The 19,073-nt window shown below is 42.6% G+C and overlaps 3 protein-coding genes across 5 annotated transcripts; 1 reads left to right on the forward strand and 2 right to left on the reverse strand.

Moving 5' to 3' along the window:
* Positions 1-1,511: 1,511 nt before the first annotated feature.
* Positions 1,512-4,280, forward strand: si:ch211-218c6.8 (apoptosis facilitator Bcl-2-like protein 14). Its single transcript, XM_035525165.2, has 6 exons — positions 1,512-1,857; positions 2,284-2,489; positions 2,596-2,682; positions 2,804-2,862; positions 2,971-3,240; positions 3,465-4,280. The coding sequence occupies exons 2-6, from the start codon at positions 2,306-2,308 to the stop codon at positions 3,507-3,509; spliced, it is 645 nt and encodes a 214-aa protein (XP_035381058.1). The 5' UTR covers positions 1,512-1,857; positions 2,284-2,305; the 3' UTR covers positions 3,510-4,280.
* Positions 4,281-4,418: 138 nt separating this feature from the next.
* tph2 (tryptophan hydroxylase 2 (tryptophan 5-monooxygenase)) lies at positions 4,419-9,130 on the reverse strand. Its single transcript, XM_027017987.3, has 11 exons — positions 8,840-9,130; positions 8,324-8,467; positions 7,975-8,158; positions 7,437-7,537; positions 7,280-7,347; positions 6,891-7,087; positions 6,236-6,371; positions 5,937-6,063; positions 5,449-5,544; positions 5,215-5,348; positions 4,419-4,999 (listed from the first exon to the last, which is right to left on the reverse strand). The coding sequence occupies exons 1-11, from the start codon at positions 9,128-9,130 to the stop codon at positions 4,825-4,827; spliced, it is 1,653 nt and encodes a 550-aa protein (XP_026873788.2). The 3' UTR covers positions 4,419-4,824.
* Positions 9,131-10,579: 1,449 nt separating this feature from the next.
* Positions 10,580-19,073, reverse strand: tbc1d15 (TBC1 domain family, member 15). 3 transcript variants are annotated; one of them, XM_027017986.3, is made up of 17 exons: positions 18,963-19,073; positions 17,695-17,793; positions 17,343-17,417; positions 17,061-17,190; positions 16,561-16,765; positions 15,282-15,384; positions 14,907-15,104; positions 14,202-14,330; positions 13,557-13,660; positions 13,334-13,428; positions 12,888-13,004; positions 12,460-12,560; positions 12,082-12,181; positions 11,787-11,884; positions 11,527-11,643; positions 11,250-11,336; positions 10,580-11,026 (listed from the first exon to the last, which is right to left on the reverse strand). In XM_027017986.3, exons 1-17 carry the CDS (start codon positions 18,984-18,986, stop codon positions 10,820-10,822), a joined length of 1,989 nt encoding a protein of 662 aa, XP_026873787.1. In that variant the 5' UTR covers positions 18,987-19,073; the 3' UTR covers positions 10,580-10,819. The 3 variants fall into 3 exon arrangements, with proteins under 3 accessions (XP_026873787.1, XP_026873786.1, XP_081571521.1); XM_027017985.3 differs by lacking the exon at positions 18,963-19,073 and adding an exon at positions 17,986-18,453; XM_081715395.1 differs by lacking the exons at positions 17,695-17,793; positions 18,963-19,073 and adding an exon at positions 16,909-16,966.

Below are 19,073 nucleotides of genomic sequence, written 5' to 3' on the forward strand. Positions count from 1 at the left end.
CAGACTCCCTCCAGTTATAGAATATCAAACTCCCTCCAATTCTAGAGTATCAGACTTACTCCAATTCTAGAGTATCAGACTTACTCCAATTCTAGAGTATCAGACTTGTTCCTCTTCCAGAGTATCAGACTTGTTCCTCTTCCAGAGTATCAGATTTGCTTCAGTGTCAGAATATCAGATTAGCTACCGTTCCAGAGTACCAGACTTGCTCCACTGCTTGTACTTGCTAAATAGTTGCCCCTGATAAAGCTGACATCAATTGTAGATGACACACAGTGAGGCAAGTCTGTATATTTAAACAAGGCCTCTGAAGTTACCCAGATTTCTGTTAAAATGATTCCTATAATAACTAAATAAAACATACTATTATTTATTTTAAGATTAAACTTATCTAATTACTTACTGTTGTTTGTTTGTTGTCAATGGTCACAACACTAGTTCTATGAATTGGTATACTTATTGCATTGGTGGCGTTGGCAAAACATTTTAAACATTAAACATTAGTACTTTTATTGACCTGTTTATGATTAGGACTAATAAAGTTAGGATAATGTGAGACAAAAATAATAGACTATAAGGTAAACAGAATACTTTAGCATTAAAAACTGCTGAAATACTGCTATCTTTTCTTCTGTTGCCTCAAACGGTTTGTTTCGAGGCAAAGGTAGCAACTTCACATAAAGCAGTGGGCTTGATCTAATTGGCTAAAATCAGAATATTACATTTTAACTCAGACAGACAGGCAGACATACAATATTTATGATGAAATATTAGAAGCACCTGTACAGAATTCTACAAGCTGTTGATCCACCTGACTCGGTACCGAGCCTTCCCCTTGCTCAAACCGGGGCAGGCCAGTATTGGACATACAACCGGAAGAATATTGGCAGCTTGTTTCTCGGTGATTATGGCTGTGAATTAGAGAGCAGGCTAACAGTTACTGGAATGGATTCTCCACTGTTCTGCTTTGACAGATATCTGCTGAGCTTCGGCTATAGCACTCTGCCACATTTCCGTCGTATCTCTGTGGGTAGGCATGAATAAACGCTTCAAGATGCACGGAGATCTTAAATTAATCCAGCACAGAGACAGCTCCACATACAGTCTGTTAAATCCTGCATGTGTAATCTAAAGTGTAGCCTGATGTAAAGTCTTTTTAAGAGGACAATTCACACCGTAATCGTGAACGTGAATGTAAATTATTTTAAGGCCCGTGTGCTTATTGGCTGCAGTTAAAGTTAACTGAGCACAAAAATCCTACTACTGGTAAAGCCAAAGGGCATTTATTTTATGATATAATAAACTAAACAGTTAAAAGCTCTGACTTACACCATTTTATATTTAAAACCAAAACCAGATCCGGCTGTTTATTTCATGCACAGACAGCTCTGGCAACGGCAAACAGAAAGTTGATGTCCATGTGACGAACCACTTAAAGACACTTCTGACCACAGAACACTTACAGTCTGTAGCCCTCAGTGTACCCAGCCTCTTCCACTATGGCCACCTAAACATATATCGCCAGGCCGCAGCTCCAGAAAGCCGTACGGGGAAGATAGTGGAACTGTAAGCATTACACGCTAAATATGCACCCCAGCCACAGACGGTGGAGCTGTTGAAGAGAAGCAAGCTGACCATCAAAGTTTCAGTTCAGCAGATCATAATCAGATCTGCACCGCGGGTGATCAGCCTGGTATTATGGTGGCATCTGTCTGTAGATACATCGCTAAAGTCTGTTAGGGTGACACCTGTCTGTAGGTATATCGCTGAAGTTTGTTATGGTGACGCTAAACGAGCAGCTGCATCCATTCACGCCTACTCAACAAACGTTTTCGGACTGAATCCACAGCCTGAAGGGTGAGTGGTTTGACTCCATTTAATTTTACCATTTGACTATTTGAAACACGACCTGTTCTAACTTTATGTTAAAATGCAACGTGAACACAATAAGTGAGCACATAAGTCTAACTAGCGTTTATTTGAAAGTGAAACTAGGTTTAGGCTGGGTTACAGGGAAGTTGTTAGCATTTAACCTAGCCTACTAAAAGCAAAAGCTCTCTCTTTAATACATTTCGTAATTTAAAAGCTGTAGCCTACTTTAAAATGGAAGTGTAATACCCATAGTCTCTCTATCCAGTTAGATAGTTAGCCTGTTTAGTTTAATTTACTGAAAAACTTAGTGACGACTCCGTGATATCTCTCCTTATTTTTCCACGATTGCAATTTTATCTGGTCGTGGCCCATTTCACCTGACAAATTCAAGATATAATGTTTTATACAAAGATTGGCATCTAATGCTGGGGAAATGGAGGCCTTCCAGACGGAATATCGCCTCCTCGAGGTTTATCACGACAGAAGAAAGTGCAAGTCCAACCCCGGGACCGATATCATCCTGCAGGGCTACTGGGCAAACCGCGCGCCAGGGAGCGGAGGACCGGCAAGACACGGACAGAGATTCTTGGAGTATTCTTTGGCTTCTCTGGACACAGGTAAGTTGCATTAACAATAAAAGACCATCTAAAGGCCGTTGGATGACGAACGCACTTTGAATATTATCTTTGTTATTATTTTCTTTAAAAAAAAAAAAAAAAACAGATCACTTTGAGGACGTGGCAGATAAGCTGACCCACATTGTAGACAGTGTACCTGTTACTCCAAAAGAAGCCGTGCCGGATACTGATGGTAGGTATTTAACTGTAGCGGTAAAACTACTTATCTCATTTTGGAAAATTTCTGAGAAAGTAATTGTAAAGGACAATGCAAAAGGGATGTTCACTTATCTGGTCTTCCTTACTGAACGCAGATCTCACCCAGAGGCTTGTCGAGTTATTGAAAGAGTCTGGTGACCAGTTGAATCAGAAGGTGACTACCAGTAGGCGATTAACCAACAGACAACAGACTGCTTTCTTTCCTTATTGTTTGCTAACGCTGGACGTTTTTCTGTCTCCCGTGTGGCTCACTCTGCTTCAGATCCTGAAAGACTGCGAACTGTCAGGTTTCCTCGAGAGGTCATTTTCATATAGCGCGTTTGAGAGTCTGGCCTCGGCCTTCGTCCGTGTCGTGGCACCTGAGAGCAGGCAACCTGAGTGGGCCGACAAGAAAACTCAGATCGCCTGGACCTTTGAGATGACCAGCAGGTTGGGCGCTCTTGACCTGCAGCCCACGAACCGAATCATGGGCTACGGAGCGCAGTACCTGCACCAGTATTTTGCACCATGGATTCAGCAGCACGGCGGATGGGTAAGCATGCACACCACACCACTCCACACTCAGGGTGCAGGCAAACAAGCTACCAGTTAGCTAGAGCCGCATGCAAAGCAGTGGAGGGTGGATCGCACGTCGTTTAAAATGGTCGATGCTTTGTAAGGTCAATAGCATAAAAAGGAAACGCATGGAAGTGAATGTCGTAGGACTGGTGGATTATGCGGTTATGACATTTCAGTCTGTCTTTCCTTTCGGCACAGGAGAAAGTGTTTAACAGTGACGAGAGTGATGAGGAGATCCAGTGAAGAGAGAGTCTTATTCCACATGCTTAAAAAAAAAAGACAAAATTGTCTGTTATGTTCAAGGACATGACAATATTCCTGCCTACTTCCTGAGTGCACTGATCAAACAACTCTGCTTCTTTTAACACCAGAAATTCTGTTGTATTTCAAACTGTAACTGAGTTGTGTAACTGTGAGTTTTCTTTTCATAAGTTCATTATTGACATGGAGTTCTGTATATATGTTGAATGTTGTTTTTTAACAAGGGATAAAACATTAACATTTAGCCCATAGTAAACTAATTTTAAATGTATGACTGCCAACTTAATATGAAAGTACTCCATTCACTGACAAAAAAGACTGAAAAAGCTAAAATCGTTTAGGCATCTATTACAATTTACTGGACAACGGTACATTTAAAACAGTTAAAATATAATACTTTATTGACCAGGAGTATATATACTTGTATATGCCATGACTGAAGCGAGCACCTCTGAGCACTATCCATACAACAAAACTGTAAAGGTTCACTCTGTTTCTTGGTGGTTTACATTGATTTTGAAGTTATGAATAATTTATGTGGTATGTGTAAACAGTAGCAATCTCCCAGCTACAAAAACGTAAGGTATAAATCAAATGCTTATTCAATTTTAGTTGCTGTATAGCAAACGTAACAAGTCATCAGCAAATGCAGGCACACAAAGGTGTTTTGGCCCCTTCATGGTATATGAACTGAATATTGAAAAACTCCCACAGTCCTCTGCTTAACAACATATAATAAATAAATTCAATACATGTTTATGTATTAAGAAAATGTGTGGCATTTCTGTATGAACGAATGTGAATATATCAGTACGATTACATATCCTTCGTACCGTTGAAGGCCGTAGATCAGTAGATGGTGTGTGAACCCATATGTGCAGTGAACGGTCTGGACCAGAGTGAGTAGTATGTCTGCCTTACCATCTGGATTCATCCCATCCAGACTTCCTGTTTTCCAGGTCATAATGAAGTTGGATATAATGGTCAGGATATTTCAGCAACTGGAGGCAAACGGATTATGGAATACTACACTATCAGCAATCACAGATGGATGCAGACATGCAGCCTGCAGTCTCTGTAACGAGAACAGCCTGGAAAATGCAAGAGAGTGCCAGACCATTACGCCAAACTGGGACTGGGCTTGTGCGCAGGCGGCACTGTTACGTACACCACGAGCCACCCGCTTACTTCATGTTTTCGGTTCACGACAGATGTGAAAGCGCTTTAGTCAAAATCCATTGGAGCTGTATATGTGTGGTTAGACTAATTCTGAATGGTTCTAGATATCTGAATGGTTCTAGATACCAAGGTACTTGTTCATTTTCCCCAAGGCATCACAGACCGTGTTGAGGTCACTGCGGAGGTCGTGTACCACATTCTCGATGCTCCTAGTGTCCTTTAGTAGGTCAATGCTCTGAGTGTAGGGATTATAATAAACGGAGAAGGGCCTCTTGATCGTTTTGGCAAATTCCCTGTAGAGGGAAATCACATCATTCCATTTTCTGTTCGTGTCTCTTTAAATCAAACATATAATCTTTATAATGTAATATAAATGTATATGCGTTATATAAATATGAGTGAGAATAAGAATAATAGAAATGTATACATTTGTGAATTATAAATGTTAGTTTACAGGAAAATATGATCATAGAGGACATTTACAAAATGACAGCCAGTAATATTTTACCTCATCTTTTCTTTGGCCTCTTCAAAACTCTCAGAGACAAAATAAACATCTTGGAAAGTGGTGATGAGGCACTCCTGATAGCATGTTGTTCTCGGGTCAAACGGCTTCACAAACGCTTTGTCCGATAAGGCGTGCTGTGGATTCACAGGGCTAGTTACCCAAACAGGAGGAAACGAGAACACAGCAAAAGTAAAACCTTCCACTTTGGTTGTGGTGAGATGAAGGGCTCCCTACCCGCAGTTCTCCGATGGAAGACAGAAGTCCTGCTCCGTACACTCTCAGCTGGCCGTCTTGTTTACACAAGCCAAACTCGATGGTAAAGAAATAGCACTAACCAGAGTAAAGAGATCAAATGAATGTGACGCATAAGGCACGTGACACACACACACACTCATACAGAAAACTCTAGTGTACAGTATCTCTAACCTACTGTACTAGGATGTATTCTATGAGTAAATGACAAAGCACTTTTGTAAGTCGCTCTGGATAAAAGCGTCTGCTAAATGCCGTAAATGTAAATGTGTACAGTGGTGAAGATGGTGTATTGCACAAGGTTTCGGGAGAAACTATATTTTGGACAGAGGCCCTTAATCTAAGCAAAGAGCTTCTCTCAGCACAGCTGCTGAGGGACCTCTGTCAGAAACGTACTGTTTCTCTGGAAACTCTGTGTACTTCATTGCGACATCCACCCCCTGGGAACGTGTGGTTTTGGTGGCACTTACTGTAGCCAGCTTCTGTACATCTTCATCTGAAGCTCCCAGAGAGGCCAGGCCAATCTCCTGCGAGAACTGAGCGAACTTGGGGTCTGCCAGGAGGGGCACATGTCCCAGGAGCTCGTGACACGTATCCCTGAGAGCCAGTGTCAATGACGTCACACACTTTACAGCTCATACACGGGCGAACACTTTATATGGGAAAATGGGACTGTACATGAAAAATCGTTGATATTATAGAAAATACCAGCCCTTAATGTATGAAACGCTGAGTGAGGATGCGGTTGAGATTCCGAAGGGGTACTCACGGCTCTGGTGTGTATAGTGGGTCAGTACTGTGACGCACATACTGGGTGCAGTTAAACACTCGATATGCCAGACCAGCTAGGAAGTCTCGTGGGGACAGGTATCCTGCCACAGGTCGCACCGTGAACCCTGACCTCTCTGCATACGCCAGGGTTAAATACTTACAGTCAAACTCCATGTTAAAGAACATCCCAAACAATATATATAATCTACAGTGAAGCTATGGTTAATATGACTATTATTGTTGTCGTTATCATGGTATAATGTGTATAATATGTGGTTATTATTTATCATACATATTATAAGTATTTCCTGAAGTCACTGACCAACTTTATGTTTAACTAAAAAACAATGATGATGAGCCTATAACCAACTTAGTTCGCAGTACTGTGAGATTATCAAATCAAAACTGGATGGTAAAAAGTAACTGACAGGATGTGAGCCCATTATGCCAACATAGCATCAGGACATTTCAGGAAAAACAGGATGTTTTGGACAGAAGTCGTTCATCAGCTGGGCAAGCAAAGAGAACAGTTACTCCCTTAGTTACTCACCTGGATTCGCCTTTGAAATATATACAATTTATATATAATTTTTTTTTAATGTGGCTGTACTGCGCTACTGCTTTAACACAAACTTGTGTATGAAACCATTTACCCCTTAGGAAGATAGACACATCCTCTAGCTGAGGGATATTGTCCTCTCGATACCCACAATGCTTTGTGAGCAAGGGAAGATTCTTCAGGTACTCGCGGCAGGCGTGGGTAGGGTACAATTTAGTCAGCTCCCGAAACACCACCCCCCAGGTTTTCACCTCCTCTGGTGTGTACTCGACACGTGGGATGGGTTGCCCACTGTTACAGAAAAGGAATTAGCTAAGCGCATGCGTTAGGTTAGATGTAAACTCTGTGTGAAGAGCATTTCAACCCGACTGTCTTTAGATCAAGCCTGTCAGAAAACCTTCCCTGCATTGCTAGCTTTGCCCACAACATAAGTATTACAAAGGTATGACAGTAATTTAAGAATAAATGGCTTCAGTTACTAACAATTTGTAGTTCATTGCAACTTCCACAAAGTATTTCCTCCTCTGTCGATAAACGTTGTCTTTAAAACCCTGCAAAGACATCAAATATTCAGTTTCCAATGTTGTATATTACTATAATAAAATCAAATTATTTAGATAAACTACAAAAGTTTAGCAACCGGATGGTCGGCGTCTAGCTCCGAGCCGTACATAAGCACTCTGTGAGAACACTGGTCCAGCTCTGAGATCTTCTGGGGGAACCAGGGTACCCCCTCCCCATCTGGGAACCCACCCAAAACACACACACAGTCCAAACAGTCTACAATAAAAAACACACACACAGTCCAGTCTACAATAAAAACACACACAAAGTCCAGTCTACAATACAAACACACACACAGTCCAAAGAGTCTACAGTAAAAACACACACACTCCAGTCTACAATAAATAAACATACACAGTCCAAATAGTAAACAATAAAAACCCAAACACAGTCCAGTCTAGAATAAAAAGCCAGGAGAAGCAGTATTGTTGTAACAAATATTCACTGCAGTATTGTTAAGGTCCGTTTAATTATAGCCAATTATGAGTACAGGAAATGCATTATCTGCTTACAAAGCAATATCTAAGAATATCCATTTGTATTTCTCCATGATTTTGTTTTTCAAGCTATGACGTAAACGTGTTTGTGTGCTTGCTGGTGTGTGACAGGCTCACCGGTCTCTGCAGACCACACATGCTGAGGAGTGTTATAGGAGATGATGTTGACATTGTCCTTTAGGTGTTGCACCAGTTCATTGAACTCCTTCTTAGTGCAGCTGCACTCCGCATAGATCTCCACCTCTGTGGTGACTCGCTTTGATCGGCGTGACTCGATGTGGGCCAAGTTCACATGTTTTTCCTACAGTAGCAGAAATAAAATTATACCAAAACACTTACTAACATTATTTTAAAAGATAGTTTGCTCTTATGTCTAATTTAATAATGGACTTAATTATTATTACACACATTTTCATTGTTATTTCCAATTGACAGGCTTTTCCAGAGAGCAGAGGTGGCCACTAACCTGGAAGATACGCAGGGCCTTCACCAGACAGCCCACCTCATTCTTCAAAGAGAAAATCACGGCGGTTTTTCCCAAATCATGCATGGAGTTGGTACCTTCTTTATCTGGTTTCTCGTCTATTCGACTAAAGGATGTCCTACGAAGCTGCATAAAGTGATACAAGGCAAGGACATAAATGATTAAGATTTTTATTTTAAAACGTCTGTGAACTCAGACCATAATTCTGGCTATTAAGCCATTACACCTAACTGCATTTGCCAGACAGCTTTACAGAAGCAAACAGCTGCATAGTGCAATTAACACTATAATGGAGAAGTTTGTAAATAATGTAACTCCTTCCTTCAATTGCAAGAAAACTGGAAAAGTGCTCTGGAACGTCCATTTCACTATTCTACGTTTCCTCTCTGCTTTACTGTGTGTGCAGGATCTGACAGGTTACTGCGTGTCTCATTTGGAATATGCGAAATATGCAAATCTCCACAGGACCTGCGTGTCGACGCCCACCGTCATGCTTACCATGTTGCTTCCGAGGTGCTGCTGGTCGAACATGGCCGAGTCCAGGGACAGTCCACGGCGCGCCCAGTACTTGCTGGAGAACATCATCATGGAGGGCTGCATCTTTGGCAGTGCCTCCTGCCCTCTCTTCCTCAGCAGCCCCACGGGCGACTTGGGAATCTCTGGGCCCTTGTTCGGGTTCTGTGGGTTGGGCGGCGGAGGTATGGTTTCCTGAGGCTTGAGTTTGCCTCGGGCTTCTGAAGGCATGGTGAGAGCCTCCGCGCCCTTCTTCTTCTGCACCTCTGTAGTCATCGCTGCACCCCACCTCGGCTGACGGTGTCGGACGCCCTGCTTATATAGTGTGACGAAAGGTACCGATAAGAACTCCCCTCTCGCATCGCGCCGCACACGTTGGCTTATGAGGGGCTGGCGCCTCCTTCATCAATCAGCGTTACGTCACGTCGGCGCTACCGATCATGTAACCCCGGCGTTAATTCACTCAGCTCACGTCTGCCAGAGAACAAGCCAAGCGTAATCTGCTCCATCTTTTGAGCAAGAGGACATGAGACCGAGAAGTAAACAAAGATCAGAGATTCATTTACCAAGTACAAACGTGTGGTGATGTCAAAGGTTTCAGCCATTGCAATGTAATCTCAAACGGAGGCCTATAGGCCTGCATCTGATTAATAGACTATAACCCCCATCCCCTCCCCAAAAAATACAAGAGGTGATGTTTATACAAGTGAACATTAAGGGTAAGAAATAGCAGCCATTGCTATATTGGTGTTAATATCCACTTTGTCAATGTACAACAAAGGAGCAAATGAGGCATCTGGGAGCAGAACACACACTTTGCCAGTCACCCCTCACCGTTTGCAGCCTCCATGGAATGAGTGTTTGCTATAGCGCAAAATGCAAGCCATTTCTTTAATGAAAGCGAGCCGGAGACGAGATAAAATTACAGCTCGGAGGAGAGAGCTATCAGTGCCTCCTCAGGCAATTTCCTGTGGAACAGGAAATGAAAGAACTGGGAGCAGTCCTGGGAGTCTTTGTTGTGCGCATGCAGCCGTTATGAGCCGATAAAAGATACTTTGGTCCTCCTTCAGGATTCTCTACCCACTTCCTCCCCATCACATCTCAAAATGTCACAGGTGGAAAGAAATTCTTCCAACAGTCTAGCACGCTAAAAATACAAAATTGAAATGCTACTTGGATTTCCATTTGCACATCTTAAGAAAACACAATTTACTAAAGTTCATTCTGAAAGACACGTTACCTAGTTTAGGTTATTGCTTTAAGAGGGAATATACATTAGGCGTAAAAGTACATTTAAAAATCGTGATCATACCAATCTTAATTTAGCCATTTATATCAGATTATTATAGGCACCTTTAACAGAAAACGAGGATAATCTACACAACCATCTACCATCTTGTCACAGATCCGAATCATTACAAATGCTTCACCTTTTTGTTTTTTTTAAAGAGAAAGAGGGCAACTCATGAGACGAGTCAACACAAGATGAAAAAAGCAGTGTGGCGTGGAGCCGTTTGGTAAAAGAAGGATCATGTTTCCCGCTTCCTAAAACATAACTCTTACTTCCAATTTCTCAACACAGGTTTGAGGAGAAGAGGTTTTAATTTGATCGATCTGTGCATGGATTCAGGAAAAAAAAAAAAGTGTGTGTGTGTGTGTGTGTGGGGGGGATAAATCAGCACATAACGTGGAAACTTCCATCTTAACATTTTGAAAACTATACAATGAGACGGAATGGTTATTTTAATGAAAGACAATATGGTACAAGAAATTACAAAAATAATAACTTTAGGATCATTCTGATCCTCGTTTTACATTCATAATTCTTTTTTCAGAGTAAAGCCTCTGTAATGCCTTACTATATGACATTTGGTAGCAAATATCTACATGATAACCAATACTGTTCAACTTCCTGCTATACAGGAGCTAAGAAAAACATCTGTAATGTACATGTCATGCTGTGCACTATGAAATGAAGTTAGTTTTCCATCTGTTGTGTGGCGTGTCTTGTAAAAGTCCATGACCGTTGGAGAAGTCTTGGTCTTGTCTGTGCTGGGGTCTCGGGGAGTTGTGTGGGGATTCTAGCATGCCGTACTCCTGACAGGGTTCTAATGCCAAGCTGTGTGTGACCGTGTTCAGACCCAGAATCTCACTCACTGAGGGCGGCAAATCCTAAACACAGACGCCAGTGAAACAGGAAACAGATAAAGACCAGTGCTGTAACACTATGGTATAGGACACATCCAGTAAGACACAAGACCATAATCATCTATTCAACAACTAAAACAGTTCTGCGGCTATAAAAGTTTTTCATTTTAGCTTAATCCTTCACTTTTAACTTTGATATACTGAGATCACATCAAGCTCTGTGTCAGAAGCCCGATCTAACACTTACCTTGCAGTTTCTTATCTGCATATAAATCGCCTCTGACTTGATAAGGATTTCTTCGATGTCCAGTTTCATGGAGAGTTCATTTATATGCTATAAAAGTACAAAAATGGAGAATACATCATTGACAGTGTGACCAATCTGCAAAATCACATCACAAACAAACAAAACTGGAGGGAAATTATTAAAATGTACAATTTTTTATTTCTCTTTAACTGCTTCATTTCAACAAAATTCATATTTCCTACTCACACAAAATGATCCATAAGTGTGTAAGCTTTACCTTAAGGATTTCATTGAAGCCATAATGCCTGTCCATAATTTTCTGTTTTTCTGAATCCAAAATGGCGCAGCAAACAAGAAGGTGAACATTTTGGCAAGGCAGTCCTGTCCACATCACCTTAAGTAGGACACACACATACACACGCACGCACCCACGTACACACATACACATGTACCAACAGCATGTCAATTGCATTCGTTTTCAGAAAGGCGAATAAATGTGTGCAGGGTTGTTGGTGAATATCTGGAAGTGTTGCCCACCTCCCAGAGCCGAAGCACATCCTGAAAGTGGAGCTCCCTCTTAAAGCGGATCAGCAGCCAGCGGAAGCAGAAATAAAGGTACCCTGAATCCTGCGCCTCTGTCATCAGCAAAACACTGCGGGTGACCGAGCGTGGCAACTGCACACGTCTCCTCAGTGACACACATCACTAACCCACTCGGTTATAAACACACTTCAGACCGACACAGCACTCAGAACTTCTTCACAGCTCATCGGGAATGTAACTACTGGGTTATGTTTGGGCTGCGTGAGGTGGTGGATCCAGCGACGCTTACCCAGATAGTTCCAGAAGGCCAAGTCTAGCAGACGGAGCAGCGTGCTAAGCTGGACCAGTTGGGCCTTCATGCCCTGCATCTGCTCCTCAAAGTTTTCATGCTGAAGACCAGTGGAGAACAGACATTGTGTCGGCACGTACACATAAGGGCTTCACACCCTTAACCCTTGTATGTGGTAATACCCTTACACATGTGTGTTAACTCATACAGAAATGGGTTAAACACAGACTTAGGCAGAAGTTACCATGCCAGTGGAGAAATGACTACTGCTTTAGTCTACGCTTAAATCTGTGAAACGGGTCCAAGATATTAAAATGCACTCTTCGAGGAGGAGAACAGGAGAGCAGCGGCGATAGCCGTGTGTGAACATGTCAGTACCATCTGATCCATGAAGGAGACGAAGCACCAGAAGGCGTCCACCTCGTGCTCCAGCACGTAGAGGATGGGAGAGAGCAGATCACTCATACCCTGCACGTAGCCTGCACCGCACCACAGTAAACTGGGTTAAGAGCACGCACACCAGAGACGGCAAACCCCCATAAAGCATCATTTCCGCTCTACAGTAAAAAGCACTTACAGATCAATTTAATTGGCTGAGTTATTTAACACAATTTACCGCAATGACCAGTTCAGTGAGGGCTTCTATGGACACTGGGACATCGAGACATGGACTACTTCACCAGCTCCAAATAGGAGACATACAAACTGTACAATCTCAAAATTCCTTTAACTGGGGGTTCCCCCCACCTCACTCACTCTCTCTCACACACACACACACACACACACACACACACACCTCTTCTTACCTAGATCAAAATCATACATGCAGTAAGTCATTAAGATGTCATGAAGTAAGACTAGACCAGGGTTGTCCAGACCCTCGTAGAACTTGTTACTGCGGTCAGTTCTGTTCACATCTTTTTCTGAAGTAAAAGAAAGAAATATTTTTAATAAATCTTTTGTGTGTCAGACACACTGGTGTGCTACAGAATGTGTTAAAAACTTTACAGACACAATTTTAGATAATCCAGTATTATATATACAGACGCTCCTCATATTACAATGGAGTTATGTTGCAATAAACTCATTGTGCATTGTTTCATAATATGCTACTGTACAGCATAGCCTAGCTTTTTTATAAAGATTCAATGTTCTACCAGTACAGTAATACCGACATCAGTACAGTATTGCACATATACCATGTAAACTAGAATGGCGAGTGTTAAGTGTTGGTGAGCGTTGGTGCACACACCGATCAGGCTCTTATAGTCACGTAACCTGGAGTTCCTCTTCTCTTGCTCCTCACTGACAGACTTCCACTGCAGTTTCATTCGAAAGTATTCGTCCCTGTTGGCCACGGAAACATAACAGCAGCATCTCAAGCAGGGTTTCAGACAACACAACCCATTCTGTGACTAGAGGGTTCTCTCAGCTGGGGGGTGGGGGGTGGGGTTTGAACACCAAGCTACACTAACGTTTTCCTTTTCTGCAGGTTTTTTCGTTCCTCATGGGTGCTATCCCAGGGATAGTAGCCCAGCAAAAACTTCCAGGCTTCTTTCCTCAAAGCATGGCACAGACCCTACAGAACATGAGGCAGAACAAACACAAAACAGTCAAGAGAAATAAAGACTTATGAGACAGTTCAAGTACCCTATTAAAAACCCCGCTGGCAGTTCTACAGGCGTAGAAGAAAAGGAGATCAGATCATTCAGAGCGCTGCCAAAGGGGACTGTATTTACTCCAACACTGCACATGCTGGAGTTCATTAATTAGGCGCCCTCCTTTGCCCAGAAGTGCACTCACTGTCCAGGAAGTGAGGTCATCAGTGAAATTGGGAGGTGCTTTGCTGGGTTGAGCAAATACCTGCAGACACTGCAGTTACTGCTGAACACGCGCATGCCCCTTCCTGTTTTGTAACGTTTCGTTAATCACCTACAGACAGCTTTCCTTAAATAGTGACGCTCAGAAATTTGAGAAAAAGACTTCGTCCCAACAACGCAATAAGCTTGAACATCAAAAGTCAGAGTACACGGATTTGTACAAGGAGTTTGTCAGCATCACGTAACCTTTCTCAGAGCCACGTACTTGGACAGGTCAACCACAGAGATGCATATTTTTACCCCTTTGAATATGAGGTGCTTTAAACGAGACACATTGAACACTCTCCCCTCCAAGTCTTGGTGCTTCGCCCAGTCCTCCATCATTACGGGCCCACTCCTGTGTACCTCTGGCCTTGGACCCAAGTCTACCTGCCACACACGCACGCACGTGCACACACACACACACACACACACACACACACACAAACACACACACACACACACACACACACACACACACACACACACATACACAGAGCGCACACATGCACACACGCGCACACACAAACGCTGAATAAGAACAGGACAAAGTGAACAATAAAATCAGCCTGCCTGCATCGGCCATCTCTGCCAAGTACAGTGGTTACAGATGTAGAGGTGGTAATTGCGGTGTATTACACATGTTGTCTAGACAAACAGGATGTTGGGGACAGGGGTCCTACATCAGCTGTGCAAGCAAAGTGCTCTTCTTTTTTCCCCCAAACCTCTGTGTGAAATGTCCCATTTTCAGTACAGACAGATAGATAGATTTTCCAGCCTGTTTCTTAGAAAGCTCAGTTTAGGTTATGCAGACATTGCCAAGCAACAATTACGGTCAAACTGAATAAAGAACTTGACTAAATGTGATCAAGACTAGACCGTAAGTCTCTGAGTCGCTGCCTCTGAGTGGGAGTTAGGGGTAGAGGCGAGGCGAGGCGAGGCGAGGCAAAGCACCACCACACTCACTCTGGTGATGACCTCGAAGCCGGGCTCCTCCTGCTGGTTGATCTCAAGCCCGGGGATAAGCTCTCCTAGAAGGTCGACCATTTCCTCAGCAGGACGCTGCTGACACTCCGACTCAGACTGCCGAAACGCGTCAAATAAAAAATTTGTGACTTTGGATAAACCACCCAAAGTTGTTGTGTAGGGATCCTTTTTAAACTTCTGTTGAGTAGAAGGGAATATGAACAGTGTCATGACAGTGTTATATGTGCAGTGCTGAGCTCCGCAGCATTCACTGAAGAACAAGGACAATCGTTTAACTGTAATGAGGGTCTAATTCTCGCTTAGAAACAAATGCAATTTACTTCCTGGTGTTTTCCCCATTAAAACCTCCCTTACCTGTACAAGGCCATAATTTGTATCATCTAGAAGATTCTCAAAGGACTGCGAAAAAGCTTTGTAGTAAGTTCCAACAAGAAAAACATTTTCATCTTCAGGACTCCTGCAAAGATGAAACAAACGATTCAACTTGGTGCTCTCTAATTTATTACTTTAAATCTATAAAAAACTGTAGTGGGAACTACGCCAGCAACAATAACAACAGCAACAACAACAACAAAAGTATCACCAAACACCTCAATGGAACAGTTAAGTATATCGAAGCATAGGTCATTTTCCACTCCTGTTTGACGTGAAAAGCTCAGGCCTCCTTTCATTACGAGAGCCAAGATAAGAACTTTAATAACAGCTATCTCTGCAGCATCACATGCGCAAGCATGCACACGGCTGGATGTCATTCGTGGTGAGATTTAATGCAGGAGAGGAGAAGAAGGGCGACTCATCCATCTCTCTCATGGAGCCTTAACTCTAACGGGACAGCTGGCGTCCCCACTGACGCCCGCTAGTGCCCTGTCCTTTCACTCTCCCCACACAGCACATGCCCCTTACAGCCCTCCGTGAGGAGAACCAAAACACTCCAGCACGCATTACCATACAAACTGCATTGCATGTAGGTCTTTACCATTTCAGACAACACATTTTAGGAAAGAAAAAAAGAAATCACATTTGTCTCCTAAGGGACAAATTGTAAATTCTAAATTGTGAACTTTGTGAATCAAAAATAGCATGACAAATGTTTTTTCTACAAACTAAAGAAATCTAGCTAAAATGACATTTAACATATAGCCTAACAAAGGAGGGACTTGACATGCTCATAATCTGAGAAAAAGTATGCTGACTCATTAGTGCTCCACACTAACATCTGAAAGTAGGTCACAGCACATATCTGTACCATTAGACTGCACTCTGCTGGGCAAATTCTACAGCTACACAGACACCATGAAGTGAAAGCAAAAGGCCATAAAAAGAAGAACCAACTCCCACACAAATACTTGAGAATAACACCTGAGGCGGGTCAAATTAGTACACAATGCATAAACAAGACTGGGTTTCAGATCTCCATCACATGGCTGTGGTCAAAGCTGTTAGTACTGTTGAGCATGCCGAATCCAATGACTGACATGTAGAGCACCAAATTAAATCTTGCGTTGAAAAACCAGCTTGAAACCGCATGTGACAGTCAGTGGTGGAATTCAGCAGTATTAGTTTAGCACTGTTTTTGCTTCTGTGTCTTTTGTGGGTGCTCGAGCAGGTGTTTGCCTCCTGGCTCTCTACTTACTCGCCGAGCTGCACCAATTTCCTTAAGCCATCCAGGAATGCCTGGCTGCCTCCCTGATGAAAGTGAAGGGCTGGCAGTGTTGCATCATCTCTCAGGCAGAACACCAGGTATGACCAGCCTTCACATTTGACTGTGACTGACCTGAGGTCAGCCACGTTAAAGGAGAAGGCCCACTTAGTCCGCTCATTTAAGTGATTTGAAACACCTAAAACAAATGACAAGCAGAGGGCTGATGTTCTTGTCCCATGTAAAGGTCATTTGAGGAATCTTTATGCAAGGATTTCAGAATAAGACAAAGCATCATGGGATGAATGTTAACCATGGGCTAAAAAGGGAAACATGACTCACTTTCTGCTTGTATGTTTCCTATGTAAACATTTTCTACTGGCCAACAAATTAAGTCCTCCTGTGTGTGTACATGATGCGACACTTGGTAAAATTTAAACTGCCTGCAAGACGCATATATTATAATTCAAAAAGGCAGATTGGTAATGCTTCACCTTCTCCGTTACTGTAGACTTTCCTTTTAAAAGAGACTGTATTGACCATGTCCCACTCAGTCTCATAGCTTAGCTGCTGGTCCACAGGACGATGAGGCCTCTGTATCCATTCTACCACTGAACTGGAGTCCTTCACACAGAGAGTACAACACAAATCATAAGACTGACTATACAACCAACCAAGAAGCTGTTCAGCTATAATGGAACTAAGAAAAGGAGGAGAGGCAAAAACAAAACAAAACAAGAAAACAAACAAACAATAAACCACACCGCACCACCCACCTTGCAGGCACATAGCATATTTGAGGGATCCACCGTGTCCTCCAAAGGTTTATATTCCACAAATATTTCACCATCCTAAAAAGAAAACAAGAATGTGAGTTTCTGGCCTACAGTTTGTTGCTTTGTACATTATCCAGATTATTCTTGAAATATTAATGTACATCTGACTTCATATACATAGTCTGTGAATCATTATTTAGAAATAACAATGACGAAACACATATGGTGACATTAGAGAAGTTATTACATTAGAAAAGCTATCCACGTAAATTACGTTAAAACAACAGGAAGTACTGAGTTTTTAGTGCTTTTAAATTAAACATATTTACTCTCACTGAAAGGCCATCAGTACCTTATCAACTATCCGAAGGAAACCTGATATTAGTGAATCCTGATCCTCCAGTTCATCTGTGTTTAAATGGATAAAAACTCCTTCATGTTCAAATATCACCTACACAGAGAAAAAAGAAACAACAACTGAACACTTTATGACAGTCGTTTCGTGTCATCTCCTTACCCCACATTCTAAGTCAGTACGTTTTTCATCTCTAACCTGGACAAACGAGTACATCTGCAGTTACATGCTTACAGCCTAAGGGATGTGAAACTGTGCCTTTAGGAGGCACATTAAACATCATATTACCCTTGTGGCTAAGAAAGAAGCGTGAAGTGCAGATTTGCTCATCCTCCCACCAGTTATTCCGACCTTAGGAAGACTTTTTACAGGCCACCAGGAAAAGGGCTATCATAGTTTTTAGGCAGAAGAAATGTTAAATACCTATCAAGCAAAATAAACAGACAATAACATTTTACATGGATCTCCAATCAATGGCTGGCTAAATAAGCCTGGCTTTTTGGATAACCTAGCTGGGTAACTATACTTTCAAAGCAAACTTCGTGTCCAAGTGTTTCGAAACGAGTGAGCGTCCAGAAACTGTTTTGCCAGCTAGCTAGCTAACTAACTAATTTTAGGCTGTCTGCAACTAGCATTACAGCCTTATTAACCAGCAAATAACTAATCAACCACACGACACAATCATGCGAAATATTTTCTTCTTAAAAAAAGACAGTGGCACAACACATGCTAACTGTCTGCCTGTCAGACATGCTAGCTACTGTGGAGCCAGCTAGTCCGTTTCTTAAACCTACTAAAAGTGACTCGTATTTCCAATACGAACGATTCGAGCTGGACAAAACCGATTACCTCAGTGGTTAGCCAAACAACGGTAGGCACGTTACCTCTGCCTCACTGTGTAAATATGGAGTGTTACCAAGTAAGCTAGCTAGATATGACCGAGGTGCCTGCGTGGCATTTCTGCTAACTGAACCAAGACTACCGCTAGTGCTAAGCTAAATTAAGCTAAGCTAAAATAAGATGCGCTAAACTAGGAGTCTAACAGTAGCTATGCTAGCTAACGCTAACGAGGCTAAGCGCTAGCTATGTGGCTAAAAACAGTAGCCAATCTCAGCACTTGTATTTGCCAGCTTTTGTCCTTCGCCAAGCGCGCAAACGAGTCAGATCCACGCCGCCGCGGTCTACTGACGGGAACGGACGGAACCGAGCGGGTCACTCTAACGACTTTAGCAGTGAGGCGACATCAGGCTCCGGGGGCTCGGTACCTTGGGAGGAGCTGTGGCCGCCATGACGACTGGGGCTCGAGACGACGACTCACGTGCCTGTCAGCGTTCCACAACAACGCTGACAGGTCATCTTTCGCGTGCCGCTGCCTG

The sequence above is a fragment of the Electrophorus electricus genome, chromosome 6 (assembly GCF_041902795.1).
Source record: "Electrophorus electricus isolate QZ-2024a chromosome 6, ASM4190279v1, whole genome shotgun sequence".
In the NCBI taxonomy this organism is placed as follows: Eukaryota; Metazoa; Chordata; class Actinopteri; order Gymnotiformes; family Gymnotidae; genus Electrophorus; species Electrophorus electricus.